This window comes from Gallus gallus, chromosome 3, assembly GCF_016699485.2.
Source record: "Gallus gallus isolate bGalGal1 chromosome 3, bGalGal1.mat.broiler.GRCg7b, whole genome shotgun sequence".
Taxonomy (NCBI): domain Eukaryota; kingdom Metazoa; phylum Chordata; class Aves; order Galliformes; family Phasianidae; genus Gallus; species Gallus gallus.
The window spans coordinates 26,435,547-26,452,587 of NC_052534.1; the positions used below are offsets into that span (position 1 = coordinate 26,435,547).

General features: G+C 39.0%; 2 protein-coding genes across 8 annotated transcripts in view; one reads left to right on the forward strand and one right to left on the reverse strand.

Moving 5' to 3' along the window:
- Positions 1-11,382, reverse strand: part of PIGF (phosphatidylinositol glycan anchor biosynthesis class F) — a 29,394-nt gene extending 18,012 nt beyond the window's left edge. For 3 of the 7 annotated variants that reach the window (XM_040698189.2, XM_040698191.2, XM_015283820.4), the window contains exons 1-5: positions 11,354-11,382; positions 10,922-11,169; positions 9,155-9,246; positions 8,217-8,333; positions 3,775-3,883 (exon numbers count right to left, since the gene is read on the reverse strand). In XM_040698189.2, the coding sequence (XP_040554123.1) occupies positions 3,775-3,883; positions 8,217-8,333; positions 9,155-9,246; positions 10,922-11,149 (546 nt within the window). In that variant the 5' untranslated portion in view covers positions 11,150-11,169; positions 11,354-11,382. Of the gene's footprint in view, positions 1-3,774; positions 3,884-8,216; positions 8,334-9,154; positions 9,247-10,921 lie in introns of all 7 variants that reach the window. The other 4 variants (XM_040698190.2, XM_046939298.1, XR_001465746.4 and 1 more) reach the window with 2 other exon arrangements.
- Positions 11,383-11,405: 23 nt separating this feature from the next.
- On the forward strand, positions 11,406-16,961 carry CRIPT (CXXC repeat containing interactor of PDZ3 domain). The gene is made up of 5 exons (NM_001031054.2): positions 11,406-11,450; positions 11,553-11,618; positions 12,345-12,399; positions 12,836-12,939; positions 14,730-16,961. Exons 1-5 carry the CDS (start codon positions 11,435-11,437, stop codon positions 14,792-14,794), a joined length of 306 nt encoding a protein of 101 aa, NP_001026225.1. The 5' UTR covers positions 11,406-11,434; the 3' UTR covers positions 14,795-16,961.
- The last annotated feature ends 80 nt before the right edge of the window (positions 16,962-17,041 follow it).

Below are 17,041 nucleotides of genomic sequence, written 5' to 3' on the forward strand. Positions count from 1 at the left end.
ATCTCTCCTGTATTGAGAACTCCACATTTGGATACAGTACTCCAGGTGAGGTCTCACCAGGAGAGTTTTGACTGGGCTGTAAGTACTTTTGAGCCTACATTAATATCTACATGATTTTTTCCACACCTTGCCTAGGACTTAATCTGTAGGTGTTCCTGTGAGCATGCCAGTTGGATTAAATTCTACACAGGACACTCCCAGCTCCTGTCTTTTTTTTCCTCCAATGAACCTTCTTCCGTAACTATGTTTTGTACAGATATTTTTATGATCAGGAAGTCAACCTGCCCTAAATATTTTCTTCCTAAAGCAAATAGATTTACAACTACAGTATGACATTTTATTAGGCCCATTCACCATTATCTGCCTTACGCTAAAGGTAACAGAGCACCTCTCCTCTTTCATTGCTACTATGAGAGGATCTACTATGAGCTTCCATAGTTACCTGCCATCAGGTAGCAAAAGGAATACTATTCCAAAAAGATACTTTGTTTCTAGTACACCTAATTTCTGAAAAAGGACAGAAATGTTTCTTGGCTCTGAAGGCAGTCTGAATGGCACACAGCTGCTACATGCAAGTCAATACTTGTGATGCCGAATCCACACTGAGTGGGGACAGAAAGACAAAAAAGTCACGTAAACTCTTGCATGAAATACATCGTTTCTAGAGCAGCTGGTTCAGAAATATCAATCAGCCAGCTTGGCTCAACTGGAAAGATGTGATTCCTGGGCAGCTATTGAAAATACCTGCCTAGGATACTTACACTTTTATTGTCCCCTTTATTTACCAACACTTAAAGAGACCATGTTCAGGACAAACAAATTAAAAGAAACCAAACAATAAAACTAAAAATATTAAAAAACCCAAACCAACAGCATTAAAATAAATAAATAAATAGATCACTGAAAACCTCTGAGAGTTGTGAACAGGATCCCTAAAAAGCTACCTTAAAGGACTTCCACTCCTGCCTCCAAGGCTTGTTACCATTTTCGCACTTCACTGCAATATGACTATAAAATATAAAGGCTTTTAAAAAAAGCTTCTTTCATTTTTCCCCATAAAGCAGATCCTAAACAAACAAACAAACAAACAACCCCAAAAACCTATAATCGCAATTTTCAACGACTGTTGAAATGGCAGCCTGCAGAACTGATAAGCAAACTTCCCTATTCATCTACCTCTTGAATTACTCAGATGATGACTCAACTAATGATCAAGCAGCTCAGACTCAAAATGGAAATTAAGATTCCTTCCCCCATCCCATTATTTTAAATTCTACAAGGTAAAAGGTGGAAGAGTGGGGAGCATTCATGGCCCCAGAAACAACTAGTGACAAGCTATGATATTTAAGGCTTCTGCCAATTCTGTGCTGTTCTGAGGAGTCAGATAATATATTTTTAGATTTACAGATTCCAGACCTTAACTTCAGTAAGTCTGTTATGTTCAGCTTGTATGACTTTGAAGACTTTTCAAACAGAAAAAGCTGATCATTAGCAAACTTGTGTCTCTTGGTGTGGGGAGACAGTGGGAATGGACAAATTTAAAATGAATATCTGTTTTAATCAGAGCCTATTGACTTTTATTAAGCTTTTCCTTATATCACTGGTGCAATAAAGAAAGTTTTTATACAATGCAACTTAGTGTCTTCTGAGATTTCGTGCATGTGTACATGCATGTATATATTTGCACCGGCATAGAAGAGATGAGTAGTCACATGTGTGGATGGTATCCATTTGTCTAAACATGAGGTGTCTAGTGCCATTCTTACTATGCTCTCTCCTCTCCAGCTATTGCTCTGAAAGGTGATGTGTTTCCTCTAGGTCCTCTGCCATCAGCCCTACATGAGTTTCTGATGTATTGGATGGCACTTAGTATTACGATTAGGCTGACAAGTATCGTTCAAAACTCATGCATGTGGGCTTAACTCCACTTCTAAATTGCAGAAAGCATTAGTCAGAATTATTACTCATTGTACGAGAACTGTTGAGTCACAGCCTGAACCACTGACTGATCGCCTGGGGAAAGGACCCGGTCAGCCCTGGGAGCACAGGTGAAGGCAATTCATCTGTCTGACTGGAAGGGATGGAGCATGGCTGCACGTCTCCTAGACCCCACTTAAGGGCTGACTGCCACTGGGGAAGGATCTCTTTCTGAAGATCTCTTCTTGGTGGAGCTTTCCCCTGCAATCCTGGAATCTTCTTCCCTTCCCTTATAGCACCTTTCTATTGTGCCAATCCTCCCATCATACTGATTTGTCTAATTGCTACACTCATACATACAATTTTCACCCAAGGTCAAGTTCCATACTAGGAAGTGCAACTCTTAGAGTTACTTTTGTGAATTACACCAAAGAAAGAAGAGACAGAGCATTTAGAACTTCTTTCAGACAAATGTCAACAGAGCAGGGAAACGGACAACATGCCATTATATGCTTATATAAATGCAAGTTTTTATCAACACTTGCATAGATTGATTCAATGCACAAATACCAGTGAGTGGAGGCTCTTGGATGCAAGCGTATGAGTTAAATAAAACCTGCCAGATGCGACATGCCATTTATAAACATAGCTGAGCAAGAAAAGAATTGCTTGTCTCTCACTGCAAAAGGACATAACATTGCATTTCAATGAACCTCTTGTCTTTTAGGCAGTCTCAGGGAAGGTCAGCCAACAGTTAACTAGTTGCCAACACATACTTTGCTATCAGTCTCACATAGGTATCTTGCAAAAAATAAATCCATGCCATTTTAGAGAGGAAAACTTCCTTTTGTATGTAAGGTATTAACCTACTCCTCTACTATTAGTTTTGAAATAGAAATTGTAATGTCTCATTACATTAGTATAAAGAAAGGTTGATGGCATGAGACTGCTAGCTATTTCAGGAGGACACATTTCTATGGCAGCTCTAAGCCACAATGTCTCCACAGTATCAGAAAGAAAAGCACGTTGCCTGTTACACTGATTTCCGAAATAAACCTTTGAAACTGCCTGCTTACAAACAGGCCTGATAGATATTGTGCAGCTGAGTGTTTGAGTTTGGTAACTGGAGGGAAGGAAATACCCACTGAGGATCTTCAGAGCAAATTGGTATCATCATTTTATGGCAAACGCAGATTTTCACTGCTTTATATAATTATTTCTCTATGACAAACAAAATATGAAGAAAATAACACAGACACTTGAATTTATAAAGACAGAATCTGCAATGCCAGCATTTTTTATTGTGCAATTACAAAGCTAATCCTTGCCTTCCTTTGAAATCAGAAGTCAAGATTGTAGTGCAGTTCTTTGGCCACACCGTTTCCACAAATCAATCCAAATCTATTTTAAATGCATTCTGTTAAGTGCTTGTACAGAACTAAAACATTGGGAGAACATCTTTTCTTCCCTGCCCGTAAGAAAGAAAAGATACCAGACTGAAGGCAGACAAACCCGGAGCAATCTATTGTTTCACATTTCTCTTTCTCCTAGTCTAGCTTAATCATATCAAAATCCTTACAGCTCTATTTTGTGATAAAATTTGCACGCAGCAGACACACTTATAAAGCTAGAACAAAGAATCTTAAAAGGGGAAGTAAAAAAATGTGCATTTTACACCCTCATACTGCAAGTGAAGGTGCTTCCAATGACATTTTAAATGGCTGGCACCGCCTTGTAGAAACAACTTACATGTAAATCCAATATATCTGTTTAGTTTCAGAGTAATTTTGAGTAGCTTGTATATCTGGAAAACTTTATTTATTTATTTAAATTTATAATAAAGATGCAAATACTAACCTGCCAGGGCCGATCCCAATCAAGGGGAATAGGAAATGCTCCAAACCAACCTCCTAGTATACTGCACGTCGTAGTAATCTGTAGGCTGTTTTCCCAGATGGACATAGCTCTGTAAAAACAGTGTGTTACAGGATTTCAATAGCAGCAAATGTTAGCAGTTTAAAATGACATGAAAAAAAAACCACTGCAAAGTAAATACAGACTGCACGTTACACCTCTTAAGCCACACTGCATCCAAGTTCAACTGCACAGGAGGCAGGAAGACTTTCTTGCATGCTGGCAATTTTTTTGCACAGACAATCAAAACACATAGTGTATGACAACAGATGTTAGTCACTTTGGTTCTCAGTTTACAGCCTCCTACCAGCAGTGACTTCAAAAGTTTTAGAAAATTAGGGTTTCTGTTTATTAGGCAAGTACTTACTGTCCATCATCAGTTAACCGAGTGATTACTTTGTTTCCCTCAAGCCATGGACTTCTGAGTTCTTTGTGCATTTCATAACACTGCAGGGCATAGTACTGAGGGACATGAGTTCAAATCCCTACTCCAAATCAGTAAGGTACAAGATCTGAATCTTACATTTGCTCCGTCTCAGATTATAAACACAAATCTAGCTTTAGCCAATAAAGGAAAGAAGATGGGCATTTTACAGTTAAAAATCTAGATGAACCGCCAACCCCAAGCTTCACAAGTGACATTTAGGTTGTGTGACATGAAAGCTTTAAACCTTTAACCCTTGTTTTGAAGAGTCTAAAGTACTCAGAAGTGAAGTCTAAAACACGTAACTCACTGCTGCATTCAGTATTGATAGAACCATGTATAAGTGTAGGACAAACAGTTTTTACTGCTTGCATAAGAGAAGTCATACTGATTATAATATTTATAGTGCAATGCTGACAGTTTGGGCAGAAACAACACTATTTATTCTACACTAATGCCATCACTGTAACTTAGAACACTAGATTTGAGCACACAATTCTCTCTTCTTGTAATTTGAAAAAAAAACCCAACAAACTAGTCTGCACACCAACAATTGTAAACTATTTCCAGAAGCTGAATAACTGAGCTGCGAGCCAGTATGGAGAGGAAACCATTCACTACAGCCCTAAAGCAGTGAAAGAGGCAGCAGAATGCACTAAGGACTGACTGAGGTACGTTTGTCTCACACAAGACATCCTCTCTGGTAAACGTACGCACATACTGCTGCGCCATATGGAGATACTAAATCGAGTCCAAAAGCAAAATAACAGAATGAGCAAGGCATGGTGCCCAAGTGAAGAGCAGTGCTCGGTTGTTTGGCAACAATTTGAACTTCTAATTCATCCACATAGACAAAGCATGGACATAGGCCTCTTAAACCTGGCATGACTTGTTCTTCAACTGCATACCACAGTAACAACGCATTGATCATTCACTGCTCCGCATGGAGAGTCAGCTATCAGGATTTTTGTAGGTAGTCATTAACACACCACACAAATCCTTCATTAGTACAAGGAGATACACTTATGAGCTTTATATATACACACGTACACATCTATATGTATTTATATGAAAACTAAGTTTTATAATTTCTGTATTTTTAAACTACTGATAAAACTATAACTGAAATCATTCTACAGGCAAAACTAGTGATACTTAAGATGGTAAATGATGACTAGTGGCATAACAACACTTCAAAACCTCAAATCATTTCAAACCTTATTCATAATACAAGTTGAATGCTCTTTTAAATCATATTTGAATTAAGAAGTTCGCTAACACAGAATTATGTGTTAAGATAGATCCTGGATAGACAAGATGGAGAACTCTGCACCACGGCAGGACTGAAATACAAAGCAGCACACTCCTTTGATGATGCCCACCTTTACAAAGGGCATTTCCAAATCCGTGAGAGTACGCAGTACACTGACAGGTGATGAAATGGGAGAAATGAAAACTGGACAACACACTTCTGTACTTCACTGGCTTCAATTAATTGCTCAAAAAGTGCACTTAGCTTAAAAACATGAAGCGTGTGACATTTTCTATCTGAGCTACAATTGTGTTGCATGTAATTGTTTTCTTCATTCCAGCAACACATCCCTGAGCCACCAACATCCCCCAACCCTTATGAAACAAACAAACCTGCAGTGCCACAGATCACACCACACCATGCAATGGCACGTAGAATCTGACCCTTACAGGCAAGCAGACTTAAAGACTGATCTTTTTTGAATTCTAATTGAAAGTGATTTTACTCAAGGTGACTGCTTTGCTAGAAGTGCTGCAATTGCAAACAGAGAAAGCTAAGCACCTCTGCAGAAAAAAGTAAGCGCTTGACAAGATTACCTTCGAGATATTTATGCTGAATGACTCAATGGTACCATAGCTATTAAAATGCAATAGATTACACAGTACAAGTTACTTGGATTTAACCTTATGAATAGGCCTCCAAGAAAACATTAGGTCTAGCAGTGTTTTCACACTAGACCACCACCTAAACACAGCAGAAAGATTTCACAGCTAACCAGCGCAACAGCTGGCTAATTAATAGTAAAATCTATCACTTGTTTACATTTGATTTATTAAGATAAGCTTTCTTTTTATAGATGCCCTCTCCTACATTTCTGTAAAGACAAAGGCACAGCAGATCTCAATCTTATAAATATTGCAAACAAGAGCAACAAACACAAATGTTGATGATTACTTCAGTCTAAGTTGTACACATATTTTTTAAACAATTCCTCTTTCATTCTACGCTACACTCCTACTCAGACTTCCCAGCTTGTTGTGCCAGTGCAATTCAATTCTCTAAACGTTTCTTTCAAGGCAAACAGCCATGCTGATCTTACTTAAATGCCCTTTTCCCCCATTCAACCAGTCCCACCTCGTTCCATGTGGTTAAGCCAGGATATAACCTTTGAATAAATCATTCCTACACTCGGTTAACATATAAGTACTTGCAATTCATTCATGACGTCAAATGAAAAAAACACAGACTTATTTTCCAAAGGGCAACTTACTACAACCCATAAAGAACCTGCTACAACATTTCCTCATAACCTATTTTCATTCAAAGGGTCGCACAACCAAACATCATTACTAAATGCACATTTAATCAGATAAAGTCATATGGCTCCCTATTAACATGTACAAAAACAACATAGCAAGACAATCCTGTCTCCTATGCAATAATTATGCTGAAATAACAGGAAGATCTGGACTAGGAAAGAAAAAAACATGCATTTAAAATCTAACCTGGCACAAAGATAGGCAGTTGTCACGCATTTGTTACTTGATTTCACCTATTCTCTCCAGTTGTAAAACTTCCACAGACAAACAAGTAAATCAGCAAGATTTGTTTTGGCTACATAACACTATGATTGTATTAAATTCTTGCAAGGTATCATTTTTACTACTCTATGCACTCCTTCCACTGAAAATAAAAACCAAGCATAACCAACCTGGATAAGGATTTAGATATTTCCCAGTAAGCTGAGTACTGATATAAAACAAAAGCCAATATATATACTACTATAAACAGTCTCCAATTTCTTATTTCTAATCTTCTCTACACAGAGTAATTAAATGTAACTCCCTTCAGCAAGTGGGATGATACAACTTCTTGTTTTCTTTTGAGATGAGAGTTTACCTTTATGAACTGTTATAAGGGAACCAACGCTAACACCTTATTGAACTTCAAGTGTATGTGGAGCTTCTTTATGTTTCAGAGTCCCAATCTTTCAACAGTCCCGTTATTTAGCGTGTGAAAAAGGCGAAAGAGATAGAACACTTCTGAAGAACATATTATCCTTGACACATGCTAGTGTAATGGCTTTTACTAGGCAAAAAAAAATTACATTCATTGACATGTGCTCTTGAAAAAAAATGAATGCCTGAGACCTCTGACACTGAAGAAAGCTTTCTTTGAAATGTGAAAAAGAACAAGGGTAAAGATTACATAATTAAGACGACAGTAGATTATATATTATTTTCATAATTACATTCAAGTTAAAAATACTGTTAAAATAATACTGATTTTAGCTGCTATTCCTACTCTAAAAACTGTTTTTGTAGAGCTAACATTGGATCAAGTGCATGATTCTTCCTCTATAGCTCACTCACAGGTCTCCTCTTTATTATAAGCATTATACTGGATGGCAGGATGCTTTCACACCAGTAAAATGCTCACTTGAAACTTTACCTCCTCCAAACACATATAAAGTAAGGCTTAGTCTCTGGATACCAGAAATAAAAGGTCAGTTTTCTGAATCAGTGTCTTCAAAATAAATAATACTATTATTGTCAGAAAAGCTTTCATAGACCTGTCATTACAAAAGTGAAACAACATCCATTATTCAGAGAGTTTCTTTCCCCAAAATAAAATAATAATAAAAATTCTATGATATTCACATCAATTCAGTCCATTTCTTTTCCAGTTAGAAATTAGAATAGAACTTACCCATTTCTACTGAATACTCGTATCCAAGCTTGTATGTTTGGTCCCAGCAAACATAAACATTGTAAAGTAGTAAAGGTAGACAGGAGAACTGCAAACAAAAATGTCTCAGTCACTGACCTACAAAGAAGCAATATAACAAAATTATGTTATAAATACTAACTTTCTATGAGTTCCAAGATCTAGGAAAAAAAAAATTCTCAATCAATTTGTGAAAGCACATGTGCTTTCTTAAGCCTCAGGTAGAAGAATAAGGCTTTTTCTTATCATTCTAGAACAGTTCAAAAAGGTAGAAGAAAATCACTATTTTCTGTTGCCTCAGCAAAGACTGAAATGTAGTTTATTAGCCCCTGATACCTGTATCATTTTAAATACAGGCTTATCTCATACAGAACGTCAATTTTGAATACATGGATATTTACTTCATTATTCAGTTTATTTTTCTAGTTTGACATTGTGGAAGCAGCCATGAAACCAAACACCATTGTTAGTCTGTAATTTGTTAACTCTCTCAGAAATCAGGTTGCTTTCTGGTTCTCCTGCTTTATTTAATTACGCCCAAAAATTTACTTATATTAAAAGGATGAATGATCTGCAAGATGTGTATTTTACAATCTTAGGAGAAAAGCAATTAAACAAAACTTAGAAAGCATTTGTACCCATGTGAAGACTGAGTGAAACATGGAAAATACTTGTACTCCTACACAGAACAAATATTAAAGCAAAGCAAGTTGTTTCTAACTGTCTCACAGAACAGATCTCCAAATACATAAAATCTGTAACAGCCAACTTCTACAAAGATAGCCACCCTGCCTCCTCCAGCCAGGAGCTTATTTTTAAAACTTTCAATGTACCAAGTAATATATAAGAATTTATACCAATATCTGCTAGGAGAACTCCCCCTTAAAGCGTTTAGAGAAAAATAGGGTCTTCTGACTTACTCTATGAGAGGTGCTCCATAAAGAACAATAATCGCATGAAATAGTATGCAAGACATGAAAAAGTATATACAGCATTTTAGAAATCTGGATATCTAAAAAAGAGCAATAAAATATCAGAATAATGTTTCCGAAATAAAGAGAATATAAATAACATACTTAGCTTATATGTATCTAATCAACAGCATCACACACTACTCTTTCCTTAGATATTCAATTTTAGCTACAGCACAATATGTATTCAAACAGGTATCCCTTAAACAATGAATTAAAAAAGACCACACTCACTCCATCCAATGTTTCTTCATCCATCTTATTATAATAAAACAAATATAAAATAAATAACTGGAAGTGACAATATAATCAGAGATGGTTTCACATTCTGTGAAAGATGTCTTCTAATGAAAGTTAAAAGGATTCCAAGTAAGAAAGCACACAATATGAAAAAATTATGTTCAGAATCAAAAGCAGTATTTAGAACCATAAGTAATTAAAACCACTCTGTTTTGAAACTTGGCATCGTACATTCTAAATCGCTTTGAAAAACAACTGTGGCAATCTGTAGATTTACATATAACTCTCCATGAAATTAAATGACAGCTTCTGGGTAGTCACTGTATCATACAGAAGGATGGACACTGCATAAACACATCTGGCTAGGCCTGTTCTGATCAGGTCACAAATAGAAATCCATATCTCACTTGACTACTTCTTTGATATTTATTATTTATGCTAGGTTGGGATGAAGCCTCACCTAGAAAGCATAAGCCTACTTCATTTTCAAATCACAGATGGTTAAAAGACTTGTTTTCCATGATCATTTCATGTATTTTACATCCCCTCTGTCAGCAGTTAACAGTTTTACATACAAAGATACTACTTTCTTGGATGACTGCTTAACTGTTTAAGAATCACTGTAAGAGCACTGTCTGACTCAGCTGGTGGGAGTGCGCAACTAAGCTGACTTCAAACTGTATTCTACCTCTTCTGATCTAGCTGTGTTTTACTCCAAACATGCTCTCTTCTAACCTGTCATATTGGGATTCATACCCTTAACGGTCCTGTTACAAACTGTAACTACAAAAAAATCTCCCAGTTTCTTGTGTGTGCTGATTTAGTCATTCAAGGAAACGCAATCATTCCGACACTTTTCAACTTCACTTTTTTAAAGTTTACCAACTTTCAGAGAATCATAGAATAAGCTTAGGTTGGAGGGGGTCTCCAAGCCCACCCATTTCCTGCTGTGGACAGGGCTGCCCCCCACCAGCTCAGGCCACCCATCCAACCTGGCCTTGACACCTCCAGGGATGGAGCTCTCACTGCTTTTCTGGGCAGCTGTGCCACTGCCTTATCAACTTTTAGTAGTAATGAGCTCTTCTCTCTTTTACATCTCAAATCCTACACATGAGAAACTACGCAAGAGTGAAGCGTCTCTTGGCAACACTGAAAGTCAGGCCTAGACTGTGAAGTGACTTCCATGCCCATCCTGGTGTGCCCCAGTTCCTGCCAGCACACAAACTGTGAGTGGTCAGCGTTAGTCTCATGACTACAAAGCACAACCCGTGGGCAAGAAGCGGCAGGGATGGCTCACCCCAGCGGGCTGCTGGCAGGTCCAGACAGAGTTAAGCTCTGCAACAGCTTCAGCACGTGCTCACTCATGGAAAACAAGAATTCACCACCGAAAGTTGTAACTTCTTTCTCATCCCATCATTTCAGTGGCAGACTTAGCATCCTCTCCACATCACTCGGTAGGAAAAAAACAAATCTTACCTTGTTAGACAGCGAGCTTCTCTTAGAAGACGGGCTTGGCTTTAGGATTAAACACAAGGTTACGTTAAGGACGCTAACACACACAGAACAAATACACAGCCACGTGAGGTGCGTGCCCAAAACCGAGAACCCATCCAGGAACAAAGCCGGCACGAGTGCCGTCAGGACGATGGAGCCGGCGCAGAGCAGGTTGGCGGCCAGCAGCCTCCTCAGCTCTGCCTCCTTCATCGCGCCCTGCCGCCAGCCACCTGCAACACAGCGAGCGGCACTCGGTCAGCGGGACGCAGCAGCACCAGCAAGGAGCTGAGAGCGCTCTGGGGGCGAAAAGGCTTTTTCGTGGCAGAATAACGACCCTCGCGCTCTCACACCGTCCCGGGCTGGGCTCGCCCCGCGGGGCGGCCTAACGACGCGCAGAGCCCACCTGGCCCTCACCCGAGACGCCGGCCGCCCGGCAACGGGATGGCGTCAGCTCCGGGGCGGGCCCGGAAGCGGCGGCTGTTTTGCTGGGCCGCCATGGTGTGCGAGAAGTGTGAGTGGGGTGGGCTTGGAGGGGTCCCTGGCACTAAGCGGGGGCTGAGGGCAGCCTGCAGCGCAGTTCTGATCGTTTCTTTCGTTGTGTTTCTTTCCGCAGGTGAGAGGAAGCTGGGCACGGTGATCACTCCTGATACGTGGAAGGATGGGGCGAGAAACACCACAGGTAGTGTCGGTCGCACGGTGTTCCCCCCGGGTCTTCCGAAGAGCTCGGAGCTAGGCGGGCTCACGGGCTGTCACACAGCCCCAGAGTCTGCAGTAGTTGCTGGATTGGCTCTTCGCTGCTGTCGTTTCCTTTGAGCTCAGTGAAGGTTTGCTTGCCTTCAGCTTTCTGGAGTTGAACTTGTCCACCTCACTGCAGCCTGTCAGTATTTAAAAGGGGTTTGTAAACAGGGGGGGAATCAACTTTTTCTTGAGTAGATAGTGATAGGACAGGGGGGAATGGTTTTAAGCTCAAGGAGGGAAGGTTTAGATTAGATGTCAGGGGGGAATTCTTCACAGTGAGAGCGGTGAGGTGCTGGAACAGGCTGCCCAGAGAGGCTGTGGATGCCCCATCCCTGGAGGTGTTGAAGACCAGGTTAGATGAGGCCCTGGGCAGCCTGAGCTTGTACCAGATCTGGAGGTTGGTGGCCCTGCCTGAGTCAGGGGATTGGAACTTGATGGTCCTTGAAGTCCCTTCCAACCCAAACCATTCTATGATTCTGTGTTTCTGTGATGATCTTTCCCCTCGTATGGAAGGATGATACACAGGGCCTATTTATGCTATGGGTGTGCTATGTGCTTCTCATCACTCTGACTACATGTGCACATGTGTGGCAGCTGGAAGCTGAACTCTTTCCAGTGTGCTTCAAACTGAGAAATGTATTGCCTTGTGGTTGTATTCTTCTTATAGAAAGCGGTGGCCGAAAGCTGAATGAAAACAAGGCATTGACCTCAAAGAAGGCAAGGTTAGTATTTAATCCTGATTTCAGCTTTAAAAAAAAAAAAAAAAAAAAAAAAAAAAAGGCAGTTTTCTGGAACTGAGACCTCGCTTTCTCACAAAGCAGGGTAACTCCTCAAAACTTGTCCAAAATACACCTTAAAATTTTTTTTGGAGGGCATTACAACATGTTATTGCTTGGTGAAAGTGTGTCTGTATGTATTTCATGGGGCCTTTCCGTGGAGTTACAGAGCCTGGGCAGCTGTATTGCTGCATGGAGAAAGTGGGAGTTTTTCTATAGAAATTCTGTAGTCTATTAGAGTTGACCTCTTTATGTCCCTTTTCTTGATGATATTTTTTGCTGGAGTTTCTGTCTGTGTCCTCTCGCATAGCATTTTTAGTATGAGGTGAAGGAAGTACTTTATTTCATTGTGCATAAGTAAAGTCCTTCTCCATTTTTCCAGGTTTGATCCTTATGGAAAGAACAAGTTTGCAATATGTCGAATTTGTAAGAGTTCTGTCCATCAGCCAGGGTCTCACTATTGTCAAGGATGTGCCTATAAAAAAGGTGAGTTTCACTGAGTACCATATTACCCCACTTTGGTTTGAAATTAGAGACCAGGTAGAACTCTTTGTTTGTTCTGTGTTGCAAAGAGATGGCTGTGGTGAGATTCAGTTACTATCTTCAACTACTAATATGAAGGTGTAGAAAAGATAAGAGTCAGTGCACTGTGATGGAGAAGAGTGCAGGAGTCTTTAATTCCATATAAATAAATCATTTTCACCACGAGGGTGGTCAGACATCTTAATAACAGGGACTCAGAACCCTTATGAAATCTCTACTGGAGAATATAAAGTTTTATCAGTCTTGTGAGTGTGAGAGGATAAGCAAAAGGGCTCAAACTTGTAATCCATGGGGTGAAAATAGAGCAACGTGAACTCAGTTATTTTATTAATACTGAAGAATTCACTTAACACACAGACATGGGGTGGACAAATTGTTAGATGTAGAGTCACAGCTAATTAGTAATGAGTTTTGTTTATGGAATAATGTTAATTGTTCTACAGCTGCGTGCTGTGTCACTGAGTACATGGTTTAGCATTCTGCTAGAGGAGGGCTGCCTTTTCTTGTTGCTAGATGCTCACCAGATGGCTGCGTGAATTCCATATGATAGAATCTTGTTCTTTCTTAAATTTATTGTCATTTTGGGTAGGTATCAAGATTTTATCTTTGTCTGCTTGTGCATCTTTCCAGGCAGAAACCTCAAAAATATCAGAAGTTAAACTTCAAATACATTAGATTCTAATTCTGAACATCAAAAATGCTCAGATTGCAGCATATTTCTAGAAGCAGCTGCAGTCTTAATGCTCAATGCTTCAACTGTTGCATGTCTCTGAAATATAGAGACCATCTAAAAAGTTCATTACTCTTCTCTTTAGCGCTGGAGTGAACACTGTATGTGATGGATTTTGAACTCCGAAGTAAATAACAAAGCATGTTCCCCGCTGTTCTCTTTCCTAATGGACTCTTAGATGTGTGTCCAATCAAATGAGGCCTATATATAAAAAGTCATGATTTGTAGAGAGGCAACAGAAATATCTGTCAGTTAATATTTTAATTTATTTTGTCTGCTGATGAATAATCTCTCAACGCCAGATGCGTCCTACTGGGCAGAGTATTTGGCACCTTTCTGTTTTAGAAAAAGGGATTGAGGAAACTCTCCCTTCTGCGCCTGCTGAACTTGGGTACTTTTTGCTGCTCCAGTCTTCTGGCTGGCCACTCTTTGAGTTTAGGTCAAAGTCCTCTGGGTCATCAGTTATCTCTACTTCAACTTTCAGGTATTCTTGGTATCCATTATATTTCTCTCTTGTACTCTGTAATTAACTTAATTGTATGAAATTGTATTCTCAGCTTTCTCAGTTGTCGGTTAATCTTTCATTTAGCAATCAGTTTCTTGGTGCCTGTATTTCCTTAGCCTAGCTACTTTCTGTCCATCTGAGGCTACAGGAATTATAAAGTTTAGTAACTTGCTATTTCTACCTGTGGGATCCTTTCCTGGCTGTCCACCAGTAGTTCAGCAAATTGGAGGCTTCAGGTGCTGCTGTGAATCACAGTGCTCTCAAAATAGTTTATTTTTTTAAGTGAAAGTATCACATATATACTGCAAATATTAATTTGTGTTAAAAATCATATTACTACTTCTGAATGTGCGATATCTGGTGAGGAAGTGCACAGATAGATTGTCAGTCAGAAGTCTTTAACAGTTCCTTGAAAATTATCCTTACAAAAACATACTATGTTTTTGAAAAAAAGATAATGATTGTTTAATAATTTAGACACCTTTTGTGTGTTTGTAGGCATCTGCTCAATGTGTGGCAAGAAGGTCTTGGATACGAAGAACTACAAGCAAACTTCTGTCTAATTACATTGATCAGTTTCTCATGAACTTCTGACTTCTGCATCTTTGTACATTGACCTTTGTCCAATATTGTTTGTGAATATTACTTTCTGGAAGATAATACACTTAACTTGGAATGAGTTTAGGGGAGAAGACAGCCTGGTTGTTTCTGTAGAAATGAACACGGTATTTGATTTTTGTTGTTTTAGCACTAATGTTAACTACTGTTTAAAGGTAATGATTTGCAGCAGCTGATACAGCTCAAAGTGATAGGTTGAAACTGTGTTACTATCATATCAGATCCTTGAGATTAGCACTTGCTGTTCTGTTGTCCTATCTGGAATCTTCTGCTTGTTTGGTTGTAAATAGTTAACAGATACATAAATATGAGCTTATATGACCTCATTAAAGTACTATCATGAATTACTTCTGTGCTTATAGGTATTTATATTTATGCTCATCCCTAACTATTATGTCCTGCGCTTTGAAGTGCTGCTTTTCAGAGTTTAATTCCGTTGTTCTGATCCAGCAGTAGGGTTTGTTGAATCACAGGCTGTTAGACTACTGAAATGCAGTGTGTTACTCTGCTAGTTCTTACTTTTGCAGCAAGATTGATTAGCTATTCCCCTGTCAAATCCTAAGCAGATTTTGCATACAGCATCTGGTGGCCCAAGGCAAAAGAACAATGAGCATCGCTTTCTCATGCCAGGTATCAGTCTCCTTATTTCCTAAGTTAGTGTGGTTTCCAAACACTTGTTTTGAAACTGGTTCTTGAATTCTGTGATGTAATTGTTTATTCAGATTGAAAGATCAAAACAGGCTGCCTTCCCCTTAGCACTGTTTGGAGATCAGAGTGGAAGCAAGCACCTGTGGACATGTGAGGCTGCATTTCTTTCATCCTTTTGTAAATTCTACATAAGGAAGCAATTACAAAGAATAATAACTTGAATTCATGGTAGGATTTTAACTAGACCTTTTTGTTTATTCCTCTTGCCATCTATTCTTAGCAAATCCTTACAGTTTTGCAACTTATTTTCAACCATAATGGTGAAAATATCCATAGGAATTTCCCTATGAATAGATTTTCTAGTTTAAATTTCCTTTTGTTCTGTTAGCTACTACAGAGACAACTGCATGTGTGATAGAGACTGAACAATCACTGTTCTTTCTGTGTGTTAATGTGAAAAACTGAACAGAAAGTGCATGGAGTAGCTCATGTACAGTAACATCGATTCTAGCGTCGGCGTACATCCCTATAGTTGACCAAGTAGTTAGTATTACGTATGGACTGTTGTCCTGTGCAACAACAATTCTACAATGCACAGGCCCTGACAACCATCAAGAGGCCCAAATGAGACCATGGTTAGTGCTGAGCCTATGTTCTAGAGAACATCTTTCGTGTCATGCTGGAAACAATATTTTGTAGTGAGGTGATTCAATTTGGTTACCACCTGCTGGATTTATGTAAGGCAGTTGTGCTGAAGGATCTCACTTGAACGTACTTGTTTTCTGCCTCTTTTTTGTCCTGTACAGCTATAGGGTATTTTATGTGCAAGTGGTATCACTTATTGCACTGGCAGTATTGCATTAAATGTATGAAGGCTATTAGAACTGAAGGTTATAAGCCAAGTAATTCTAACCATGTGAAAGGATTAACTGGGGGAATGTAACTGGACATCTATGCAAGTCACTTCTTGTGGTAGTAAGTGGTATTTTAAAACAATTGCAAAAACTCCCACGTTCGTAGGAAATCTAAAAATCACCGGTAAGGTGGTTTGGGGATTTTTAAGGTACCCTGTAAGTCATTGGTAGGAGTTCCTGTGGTTTTTATTAGATGATAAAATGGATATGTATATATATATATTTTCTCCTGTAATTGGGTTAGACAATTTTCATCACTTTAAGCTTCCAACTTAGCCTTCACCTTCAGCTTTTTGATCAGACTTACTCAAGGTGATTTCAAATGAAGGATCATTTGATATTCTGCAAACTCTTCATTCTTTGTGTATTTGTTCTATAAGATTGGTTTTGCCATTCTGTATATAAAGTTTTTCTTGCCTTCCTAATGCTTTCCTGCATCTTTATTTCAAAAATATGACTGTAATTCTTGAATACGTTGTATCAATTCAAGGTTATTTCACACTGTAAATACTGTCTTGAGTAAATGTGTACTTCATTTTTCACATGTAAATAATATGATTCTTTGTTGACAATTGGTTTATGAATAGAGCTTTTATGCCCTCTTACTGGGCAGCTGCTTTTGCTTGTTAC